Source organism: Anneissia japonica, unplaced genomic scaffold, assembly GCF_011630105.1.
Source record: "Anneissia japonica isolate Jap-2015-1 unplaced genomic scaffold, ASM1163010v1 scaffold426_len1935630_cov189, whole genome shotgun sequence".
NCBI lineage: Eukaryota > Metazoa > Echinodermata > Crinoidea > Comatulida > Comatulidae > Anneissia > Anneissia japonica.
In genome coordinates, this window is record NW_022713172.1 from 661528 (window position 1) to 674291 (window position 12764).

General features: G+C 33.6%; 2 protein-coding genes across 3 annotated transcripts in view; one reads left to right on the plus strand and one right to left on the minus strand.

Annotated features, from left to right (window-relative positions):
* Positions 1-10192, minus strand: part of LOC117108338 — a 32115-nt gene extending 21923 nt beyond the window's left edge. Inside the window, exon 1 of the mRNA XM_033250325.1 lies at positions 10076-10192. The gene's annotated coding sequence lies outside the window, so the exon portion shown is untranslated. The remainder of the gene's footprint in view (positions 1-10075) is intronic.
* LOC117108337 (serine/threonine-protein kinase Chk1-like) overlaps positions 1-12764 on the plus strand; it is a 31504-nt gene that overhangs the window by 1389 nt on the left and 17351 nt on the right. For both annotated transcript variants that reach the window (XM_033250322.1, XM_033250323.1), the window contains exons 2-4: positions 4044-4116; positions 10847-10946; positions 11394-11517. In XM_033250322.1, coding sequence (XP_033106213.1) covers positions 4052-4116; positions 10847-10946; positions 11394-11517 — 289 coding nt within the window. In that variant the 5' untranslated portion in view covers positions 4044-4051. The remainder of the gene's footprint in view (positions 1-4043; positions 4117-10846; positions 10947-11393; positions 11518-12764) is intronic.

Sequence of the window (12764 nt, forward strand, 5' to 3'; positions counted from 1 at the left end):
ATGTTTAGATTTATAATATAAAATAACGTGACTATTATAACATGTTGGCAAAGGTATAATGTCCAAGCCGGCCCTGATTAGGCCTACTTCTGACTAAAGTTTAAACCCTTAAATTAAAAGTGAAGACATTAATTTTTTTTTTTTTAATTATGCATGTGCTATTTCCCGGCTGAGGAGCCATTTTTCAACCATGGTGAAAAAAAAAAAAAATGTGTTGCCATCTAGATGTGTATAAGAGACAGGGCTATGCCAGTGCTTCCTAGAAATGTGACCTAGAAGATATGCGCATAATATTCTGTAGGCTTTGTGGTACCACAGTACAACCATGATTATCTGGTAGATATATGTTGAAATCACACAGAGCCAGCAATGTTATTTACATTGTAAAATGTCCTTGAAAAATCGGATCTATGTCCTTGAAAAGTCCTTTATAATTTCTTGATTTTTTTTTTTCAAAAATGTGTACGAACCCTGTTTTTGATTGCGTGGAGGATGGTATTAAATCAAGCCCTGCATATTATGTTATTGGTAAACATGATCATGGATTTTGTTGCAACATATAAGCTCCTGCATACCTACGGTAATGTTATAAATCAACTAACCACTAAAAGTTTATACTTTCAACACAATTTAATTATCGCTTGTGATTCCAAATTTAAGAGCGATGACGACTGTGTGCTAATAATTCACTGATAGCCAGATTTAAAGGAGGATACAATTTAACAATCAAGTTAACATTACGGTATATATTTTCTCTAAAGAACTTATTAATCATATATGTCTGCCATCCAACATTAAAGGTACAACGAAAAAAAAGAAACAAAAAGATATAAAAAATTATACACTATTTGAAATTAACTTGCTCATTTTGAAGTAACATAAAAATTATCAACTTGAACATAGAAATTAGTGTATTAAAAAATGTTTACCCATAATTCTTCACGGACATTGGATGTGTTTTTATTTTATTTTTTTATATATTTTTTTATTATTTTATTTTCAAATATAAAAATCAGGTTACACATTTTTTTTTAAATTCAATAATTTATATGCTCAAGTTTAATATGTGTTATTGCAAAATTAGCCAGTTAATTTCAAAATTGTTTAATGATTTTTGTGGTCATTTTCAGGGGACAATACATCTTTAACATAATTTAATTAGTATAAATGTAAGAAAAAAATATGAGAATCCTTGTAGCTGGGCATATAACTATTAGGTTACTGCATGCCCTGTAATTTACGATAGCCAATCACAACTGAGGACAAATTCATGATGTCATACATTTTCTAGAGGCATTGTTTATGCATTGCCGCAATATTAAGGCGATTTTTTTTTTATACCTTTTTTCGTGAACTTATTTTTTAAAATTTCCTATAAAGCAAATGGTTTTGCCAAAAACATCCAGACGGAGGAGAAAATAAAAATGAAATTTTATTGTTGAATGTATAAACAGTGTAATAATAGAATGTTTTAATGCTTTTAATTTATATAATTAGGAAGAAATATATCTTATTTTGAAGATTTCAAGGCAACGTCGGGCATAATGAAAATGCAGAAAAATTTCCATTTTTTTGTAATGGCGGGTTTGCTTATTGGCCAAAAGTAAAATTTTATATTTATTCCAAATCATTATTGGTAGGAGGCGGGTGTGCTAAACAAGGTATAACAAAGTTTTGCCTTAAAATAAACAGTTTATTTATTTGTTTGTTTATTTCAATGCTTACACTCTACAAATGACAAAGAAATAGTCTAAGATAACTTGTACTGTACCAGCCTGTGTGACTGGGTTATCTTTTTGTGAGTAATTAATAAGCAATGAGTAGAGCTCCGCATAGTACTCTATAGCCAAATTATACGAAGGTTAGATTTAATGCTTGAAAACATTTTTGAATGCAATATATTTAATTTTAATTTTCCGCTAGTGTACGGTGCATCTACTAATTGCTTTATAAGTAAATTGCTGTCCTTAATGTTAGTTTAGATAACCAGCTGTTTAGCGGTCATCGGTTGCTATAGTGATATGATCAGTATACTGTTTGCGTATTTTACATTTAGCTGCGCGTATGCTGATTTATGCTCCTGCAGTATGTGTTAACTACACATCAGCAGTGCAGTACGGATACGATGAATAACTTTTGTAATTTGTATTGTGTAATGCTATTTTCAAATAATAAAAAGCATTCGAGAGAGTATACAGTCACAAACTTTTTTGTCGGTGCATACAGGTAAAAATTGTGCAATGATTTCATAGGCTAGGCTATGGCCTAGTACTGACTATTTCATTCGCTAGAATAATTGCTAATAAACATTCAGTTTTTTTTAGCTTATTAAGCCACAATCGCACTGGACTTTTTTTGGTAAAACTAACCAACACGTTGGCTAGTTTTACCATAATTAGTCCAGTGCGAACAGCACAGGAAGTTTACCTGACAGGAAACTTACCCAAGCCGCGCGGTTAATTTAACCGAGTCCCGCTTGCCCAGGAAAACTGACCAGGTTAGTTTTACCTAGCAGGAAAGTCCAATGCGAACAGCCCGAGTCGGGTAAACTTCCCAAGTCATCACAGTGAATGACCTTCCTCAGGCTGTCAGGCAATTACGCATGAGCTGTGACCTGGAATAAAACGTCACACACAAACATCTTGATTAATTTCGCGCGTGTTTGCTAGTGTCTTGATTTTGAGTAATTTTGTCATTTTTTTCACTTGTTTACTCGGTTTGTTTCAATGGCCGATTTATATGGAATGTCACGATTTAGCGCCCCCAATAGTTGAATCTGTACGAATGGTTAGTTTCACCATGGCCTGTGGTAAAACTAACCACGTCGATAAATCCCAGTGCGAACGACAGGAAGTTTACCCATTGGAATGTTACCCACAGTCTCGGTAAAAATTTTCCCTATTTTAAATCCAGTGCGATTGCGGCTTTAGAGTTCATTGATTCAAGTAATTCCTTAATTGTTCATACTTAATATTGAATTTGAAGTAACTTTCTTCGGGTTCTAATTAATCTTGTTTTATGAAAGTAATTTTCAATTACAATACAATTTTCATCGCAATGGGCGATATCTTCGCGGTGACAAAAAATAGGTATTCTTTTTGCACACGAACCTAAAAAAATCAAGCCTGGCATCCACAAATTGAAAAATTAATGCACCGTGGGGGATAAGCAAATAACATTTAGGAGTTGCAGTGATGACATCATGATTGACGTACAATAAATAATAGTTTTTTTTTATGATGTGTTTAAATAATCTTTCGTGATTGTATCGTCTTGCATCTCTTTCACACAATTATTTAACCCACAAAATTTGGAAATAATGGTCGTATTAGTAAGTTTGCTGTACATTAAGTTTATATCATTAAAAAAAAAAAAAATATTTTGTTGATGTTATTTGTGAAATTCTTATCTGCTAATGTATTTATTGGTACAGTTAAACTTGCCTAAGTCGACTGTGCCTAAGTCGAATAATTTCTAATTCAAATAATTTCTAATTCGATCTTATTTTACATGCCAAATTTTTGTGTTTTCCATTAAATAACAACCTGTTAAAGTCGAATTTTATCTAAGTCAAACAGTATTTCAATGGCATTTTGAATTGAACTGTATGAACTGTATATGGACACATTGGATACGCTTGTTAGCATGGGCTATCTGTGGTATTCTTGTTATACTGTATTCCTTATTCACATGTAACTGTGTCTTTTTAATGAAATTTTATTGACATATTGTTTTTATGATGATGTAAATTGAAACGTTTTATGTAAGATGCTACTGTAAATATATAACAAAACAAAAACAAAACATATTTTTAAAGTTAGCATTTAAATTAAGCTTGAATTTGGTTTGCTCCACCTTTCTGCATTCATTTACATTACAAACAGAAATATACTGTCATCAGTAGGTAGAACTTATAAGCAGCTAATATCTGTAGATTTCATTCTTTGCCAATACAGTATTAATAACCATATCAAGCGTGTTAATGTGTATTTGTAATTGAGTATTCACCTAAATCAGTCGTTTCCAACACTTCTTTTTATCAGGAGTTGAAATGGTGACCCCGTTTGTCGATGGCTGGGACTTCGTCCAAACACTTGGTGAAGGCGCTTATGGGGAGTAAGTATTCCACGAATAATTTGAAAATTCGTATTTGACTTAATTACATAACTCTGAAATTGCATACTGATGTGTATTACGGTTTAATATATTTAACTTGATGTTTGAAATATTCAAGGAATTTTTAGTGCGATACATTAAAAGTGTGAATAATGCTGGCAACTACAGACCTTCATTCATGTCGGTTCTTAAAGGTGCAGTACTGTGTGTGATTTATTTTTTCGTTATTTTTATATAAAGCCTTTTCAGATACAAAAGTGCTTATTTGCCAGGTCATTGTGTCCACATGCTTCATCAGCGCAGATGCAGGCAATTACCTCTATGTACTCATTTGCACTGTACTTCATTTGGATATAAGCAATGCAAATAAAATGCCTTGCTCAAGGATACAAACGAAATGCACAGGGAGAAATTCAATTTCAGACTTCAAGATTGCGCCTTATAAAGTAGAAGATTGGATTGGATTGGGAAACCAAATCGTTCCCACTCTTTCAAACAGCTTCCACAAGCCAGATAGTATCTGGAAAACCCCAGTTCAATTTAATTTAAATATTCTAACAATTTTGCTTATTTATTTACATGTTTTCAATAATCAAAAGCGACGTTACACTTTTGCAGCCTGAGAATTCAGGCATTTGACTGAAAAAAGTATCTAAGTCTTCTCAAACTTGAGAAAGTTTTAATTCTATTTTAATTCTAAACTTAAAACAAATGCAGTATATTTTAATGTATTAATTTACAATTAATTAATTAATTAATTTGTTATTTATTTATTTATTCATTTATTTATTTGTTTATTCATTTAGTTAATTTTTTTATTTATATATTTATTTATTTTATTTTTTGACGATCTATATAGATGTTTAATTAATTTCATGATTGTTATCCGATTAACACTTTGTGTTAGATAAGGGGGTGAGTTTACACCCAAATGGGTTTATACATGTATGAAGAACTACGATAGTATACTAAAATCAGGTCAATGTTATTCATTACACTGCGGTTAATATGAGTCATTTTAACCTGTTTAGTTTCGCTGAATGATTGCCGAGATTACATTCAAGACTTGAGGCAATGAATTGTTATACAGGTTGATAGCCTATGCCAACAAAAAAAAAAGAGGATGACTTATTACACGAATACGAGTATACTCGGGTCATGTTGCCTCTCAGAAGAATTAAACTATGCCGTACTTCTGTCTGTGGAGATCAGAATCAAAATTAATCTGATATAAATGATGCCGGCCAGATTGAATATCCGCGTGGATTACAGGTGTTGCGGCTATGATACTCTTAGGCTTTCTTGTCAACGCAGGCGTTTCTCTGATCATGTGATATAGGCTGAAAGAGTTCAATGTATGGAGCGCATTCACGTTTGAAGTAGAAAATAATGAAAAAGTAATGAACTGAGTCTCGTTTTTATTATGTGACACTGAGAGTTTGCATAATTTTCGTTACTCCAGTTTCTCTGATTGCAATTTTCTGAAATTTGCTGGTTAGATTTTTTTTATATGTAGATCTAGATCTTGGTTTGTTATACCCCGAAAAAAAATTTTACGCTTAATTTTAAGTATCAGTACCTGCCTTCCCTCCAGACAAACGCCCAAGGTGTAGTTAGAATGAGTAGCTTAAACCGACTTTTATAAGTGCAGTAACATCTCCCAATTACGTACCCCTCCATCCGAACCGGGTTCGTAAATGAGAAAATTCGTAATTTAGAGAGTTCAAATTTTCAGCATCACAGTGATGATGTTAGTAGGCCTAGGCCTATATGCTACAAAGTACAGGGCTAGGTAGGCCTAAGCCTTGCCATGGGAGAAAAATTTTTTCACAATATATGACTAGGATTTTACTGTTGATGACGTCATCGCCACAAATTTGGTTTGTAAACTCAAGAGTTTGTAAATAGAGGTTCATAATTGGGAGATGTTAAACTTTAAACTGTACTCTAAAAAAAATCAAATAGAGGCTTTGAATTAGGCATGCAGTGAGGAAAAATTGCCCTTTGATTGAAAAAGAAATCAGCCAAATTATGTGTTTGAACAATTATAATATTTTTTTAAGGTTTCTTTGCTGTGCTTATAAAAATGATTGGAGTGTCAAAATGGTTTGATATACATTGGTGTAGATCTATGAGGGCTTGCACATTCTACACCCCACTAAAAATCCCTTAATACAAAAGGTTTTTTACAACACGCTCCACAGCTTAATCAAGTGCCTCATTTAGCAAACAGGAAGTCATGTTTCGTGCAGGGTTTATTATATAGTAATACTTATCGCACGAGCCTCTTTTGTTTTTTAGACCATGATCATGTTCAAAATAATTTTTAAAAAAGAAAGAAAAACAGCAATTATGACATTTACTATGCCAACAACATTGGATGAAATGAAATATTAGTTGCAACTAATTGTTTACTTCCAATACCCAGCGAATCATGTGACATGACCACACTCATGGAATCCATCTGTTGCGAAAAGTGTGTTAGAATGTCAGACTTTTGAAATCGTATGCTCTAGTAAATGCAGTCATGAGGGAGTGCTTAATTACCGCTGACATTCAGATTGGAGAGTTTTAATTCCATAGATATGTTCTCCATTTTGAATGACATTTGAGGGAATAATTATATTGTTTGTATGGTAAATAATCCATCAAATAAGAAAGTATAATACATACTCCAAGTATTGAAATGCACGCAATCGTGTTGGGCTTCAATATTTTGCCATTAATTATGTCATCATCAGGAATCCATCAAAGGTGTGGAGAAAAGTTGTACACCCTGTTCATTTAGTCTAGATACGAATCTAGTTACATGGGACCTAATGTGCTTCAAGGCTTCTTGTATTTGTCGTTAACAGGTTGACTGCCAGACCGTTTTTTTTTTAGGTTCCTTCCTGTGTGCAAGAACAAGTTTACATGTATTTGTGATACACGCACAAACAATAGTGCGTCTAATAAATTGGCGGGAATTTATTTGGGGACAAGTAAACTTGTCGCCGGCACTGGAACAGCACTTTTTTACAAGTTTTCTCATCTGTTTTTTGTATGGGTTGGTTTATGTTCCAAAGGGCGGCGCCCCCCCCCCCCACACTCGTGCAATTGAGTGTACTTCCAGTAACATAATACAACAAACATATTATATGTTATTGTCTAGGTGTATCTTCCCCGAACTACTGTACAAGCCGTTTAGTCTGTGGTTCTACAATGTATAACAAAGAAGTAATAAACGCTAGAATGTTACCCCGATTTTGACGAGTATAGTCGTCCCTTGTACCCTCAGCAACACCCAGTAGGACAAGTATACACGTCTCTGGCAGCGAACATAAAAAATATCTACATTTTAAAAAATAAAAGTAGATTTAATAATTGATGTATACCTCTGTCAATTGCATTTAGTCCATGTCAATTAAAATGAATTTGTGATGGTTGAAATTGTGTCAATTGATAAATTGTTTTATAGACAGGAAACAAATGATAATTTGTATTTTATTTAGCTAAGCACGAGGGCAAATGCCAAAGAAAGAATGAACTTAATCAATCTTCAAAGTGGCAATCCCATCACAAGGTAAACATACACACAAGACTAAGTCTCATAATGTGGCTTTATGGAGTGGAGTTGTGGTCGTGAGAAAAGTCTTGTTACCATGACAAAGAATTGGAAAGCCAGCATCTTAACCACCAAGTTATTCAATTCCACTTGATAATGATAAAAGCTATTGATAATATTATTTATAGTAATAGTAATGATATGACAAAATCGAAAACAATAATAATTATTATAATTACAATAGTAAGAATGATAACAATAATAATTACCAATTATAAATAATTATTTTAATAATTTTTTGGACGTAGTATATTTTCCTGGTTTTTTCATTATTATGTGCACTATTGCATTACAGTAGAACCCCTCATTTACGTACGGCACGGGCCCAGAGCTGTTCGTAAATTCGGGTATTCGTAAAATCGGGGTTGACCCAAATTCCTATATATTTGCACTGATACTACTTACACTGGCATAAACTAGGCCTAGGCTAGGCCTACATGCTTACGTCTGAGGGGGCCTAGGCCTACAGTTGGCAGCTTCTAAGCATTCTGATCCCACTCTAGGCCCTGCACAAATTTGTTTTTATCGGACATTTTTACCTTCTAAATACCTAGATCGTGGATTTTATTCCAACACAACTTCCATAGATACTTGTTTATTATATATATTGATCATTCAATAAAACAATCAAGCACTATGTTGAATTTTAAAGCTGAAAACGATGTTTGAAAGAGAAGTAAAATTTGTCACATGCACATGTGTGAAGGCATAAAAAACTTTGAAGAGGCCCGTTAGAGTGCCTCCTTACTTGAGAATTACATACTGTAGTACTGTATAGTAGTATGGTGTGTTGTGTTGTATGCATGGTAATAACAGGTACAATTCGAGCGGGTTTTTTTTTTTAATAATCTTTCGCTTCAATTTTTATGACGTCATCACCTTTATATTACGTTCGTAAAATCGGGGGTTCGTAAATGAGGGGTTCTACTGTATATTCATTTTGAAACCACAGCAGAATTGCAGTAAATAAATGTACTGCTATAAGAAGCAACTAAATTGTATAAAGATAAAAACTAAAAAAAAAAAATAAAGTCAACTTTGGTAGCCTAACACAATTAGATCCAGACCTAATTATATTTAAACTTTCCAGCCTACGTGTAAATTGATCTTCCCATTATTATGTTCATACAACAACCAGGGACGTGCCTCTAGTTAACCTCGCCCTAGATTTTCATAGTATTATGTGCTAATTATACACGCCACTGGTGTCTGTTAAAGTGGTAATCAGGTCAGATATTAACTTGTGCTAATTCTCTTGTCAAACACATCAGTGTAGTGAGTGAGATTCCCCCTCTTCCTGAGACCAGAGAATGGAAACTTAGCTTATCACTTGCTTAGGCGAAACTTTTTTTTTATACCTTGATTAGCGAACCCACCAATGGCAAATATTGATGATTTCGAATAAAAATAAGATTTTATTTTTGGCCAATTAACGCACCCACCGCCACGAAAAAGTGGAAGTTTCAGAAAAAAATTAAGTTTTTCCTTATTTTTATACGCCCTCCGCTGCCTTGAAATCTCCAAAGATAAGATACTGTATGTATGTTTCTTCCTAATTATATAAATTTGAAGCATTAAACCATCCTATTTTACATTCACCATTAAAATTTTATTTTTTTATTTTCTCCTCCATCTGGATGTTTTGGCAAAATTATTTGCTAAATAAGAAAACAAAATTTTATATTTATTTTTATTCCGCACCTCTTCCGACAATCTTTAAAAAAATAAGTAAATAAAGAAAGTTTCATCTTACCATAGTTAACATTTTATTGAGCATGAAAAGAATTAATAATTTTAAATTTCTATTAAACATTAAATGCACAGTAATGAAAAGTGAAATCCTCTATTCATTGTATGATGTGATATATTTTTAGTCTTTAAGAATGTTATCACAGTAGACTATATATGCACATTATTTATGTTGGATAATTATCGACCTCATCAAAACATCAAATTGATGTGCGTATGTATTCGTCAAGTGTTGCTTTATAACTTAAGAAGATGTAATAACAGTAAATCGTGTTTCAGAAACCGTACATGTGCTATAAAAAGAGTCGGATTAAGTAAAGCGTGAAGTTTACTATTCACCGCTCATGTTTCGTATGTGAGGAGATGCACTCCCCGTGGAGTATCTTCTGTCGGAGAGAGCAGCATATAGCATGGTTGGTTGAAAATGTGGTAATCGCTGTTGTGTTCGATGAACCAGAAAAGCCTTTGTGTTTTTGGTTCTATCGCATGGAGCTACTAGCTCTGTTTACTTCAAGTTATAGCGCAACGTCTTGGGGACGAATTGTTTAAGTCATTGGTATTGTGTATATGCAATATGCTCTCTGTGAAACCGTAAAGGTGACATACCTGTATACACTTTTTAGAAAAGAGCATCGAATTCTCACCCAGTGTTCCACTCGATTTTCCAAAAGTGGTTGCCATGCCAATGCCAATGCCAATTTCCTCACTTTAAAGCTCTGTCTAATTTCCTTTGATAAAAACTGTAGTATACCCATGGTGTGATGTCATCATGACTATATTTAGGCATTGTCACATGTTTTTGTCAAATAGAATTTGACTGGGCTTATTATGTTATGTACAGTACTGTATATTTGCATGGACTTTGTATTGATACATTCAACGATTTATTTAAATATTATGAAAGAAGTTGGTCACACTTGAATGATCATATTTAAATGATTTATGGCTGTATTCAGTATATGAAATTTGTAATCAATAATTCAAAGTTATCATAGTTAAGTAACCATAAAGACAATAGCAGACATGCTGTAGTTCAGTAATTTTTGCAGTGGCATATCCACAAAAAAGTTTGATTCCCCCAGTCATCCCCAACCCAGTCATACCCCCATCCATTGAGAATGTTTGAAGCGAAAACATTTGTTGAAGATTAAACTATTGATTATTGTCTTATTATATTCCTCTGTTTCAATAATATGTTCTCCCTATTTTTTTACATAATTTGTTGTGCTGTTGAGCAAAAAAGTATATTTCTTGAAGTACCTTTATCTGGTATTGTCTATTAATAGAGGGCTCACTTCTCTCCAGTTCTATACAAGGTCAGTTTGTGTAAACATTGAGAATAACATCTGATTTCAAATACAGTATCTCTCTTTTCAGAGTGAAACTCGCTTTAAACCGCAGCACTCAAGAAGCCGTTGCCGTCAAGGTCATTAACCTGACAAAGTCAAAAGGAGCAGCAGATAATGTCCGTAAGGAGGTATGACTTAAAATGAACCAATCAAATTACTCCAGTGACATGACATAACTATAAAGATACATGGAAACAGGAATGGTGCGGAAATTGTGCGATATGTGTGAATTACAATGAATAATGATGAGTTCTGCTGATTGGTACCGATTTAGTGTGCCGCTGATGTCATGTTATTAACCTGGTCATTTTGTACACTTGCCCAAGATCACCATCACAACTCCTGAGGGAGTACTCATGTATTCATGTGGCATGTAATCTTCGCAACTAATTTACTCTACCAATCATCCACCATAGTTAGTTGTAAATAACAAGAGAACAAAAAACAGATATATCTTCAAACCTAAAATCATAATGCTAGAGTAGGAATCCTTTGAGAATTTGATGTTATGAGGCTCTCTTGTCAACCACTTTACTCATTATTAAAGCATTTGAAAAATATATTTCCTCTTTTAGGTTTGTATACACCGTATGTTGACGAATCCAAGGGTAATTCAATTTTACGGTCAAAGGAAAGAAACCAACGTTCAGTATTTGTTCCTCGAGTATGCGAGTGGTGGAGAACTTTTTGATAGAATCGGTAAGTATATAAAATTATAATTATTTGTACTCTTTTCAACTTTGACTTTTCATGATGTCAACATTTAAGATAAAAATTCATATCCTTTCTTTTAAATTGCTTTGGGTCCTTAGGCAGCAGGGCCCTAATACACAAGTGGGTACAGTGCGGCTCGATAGTTATTTTGTTGCGGCCCACGAAAACAAATTAAAATCTCTATGTGTGCGGCCCACCAAACATCTTTGGCTAGATAACCCCTTGTTTTGTACAGCCCAACACCAATCACCTCGAATAAGAGAGGCACTGAAGCCTCTAAAAATTGCATTAAGCGCTACAGCGCTTATTCGAGCATTTACGGAAGCGGTATATAAACAGTGCATGGTTTTTGAAAGCACACTGGAAACATGAAAGTTTGGGTTCAGCACTCGGTGTAAAATCTAAACATTCACTTTGTCCCACCGATTCACTTTTAAGCCCTCCCCTGCCCTAATGTATGTCTAGGTTTGTCTTTCCATCCAGGAATATACATGGGTTTGGTATCAGGACGTTAAATGTAGTAGTCGCTACACAATATATTGTCTATTGACTACATCAGTAGGAATATCTTCAAGGAAGCTGCGATGATTGCACAATGTGGTGGGTCGACATCTTCAGCAGCGGATAATCAATGATCCATGATACCATGGATTGGCAGTTGTGTGTTCACTCAGTTGAATTAACGTTGACACAGTATAGATCGGTTGCGCAGCAGTAGTAACATTTCAAGCACTTTTTTTTGTTTATATAAATTTCATCTTCATTCAAATGTATAAACACCAGTAACATGATGAATTGCACAAAACAATCGTACATATAAAATGCTCTACATAAACTAAGTCTCATTATAGATGAAATGCTGGCAACTATTTTACAAAAAAATATATTATATAAAAAACAATATTGAAGATACTAGTATAAGCAATTTGTATATTGGCATGACATTTTTGTTTTTTGCGCAATACAAAGGGCAACTATGTTTTCTTTAAGTTTAATTTTCATTTTGAAATTTAACCTTTTATCGATCTTAAGGGAGTTTATTCCATTGCCTTGATATGTAGTAAGAAGTATTACAAACGAGTGCAACTGTCATAGTTAACGTATATATTGCATCTTTCTTCTCAAGTTATTATGATGGTTGGGTGAAATTCTGCACAAAATTGCCTTTCAGAAAATGCACTCGAGTTCAGTGAAAAATATTATGAACTTTGTTGAACTTGAATCAACAAAAT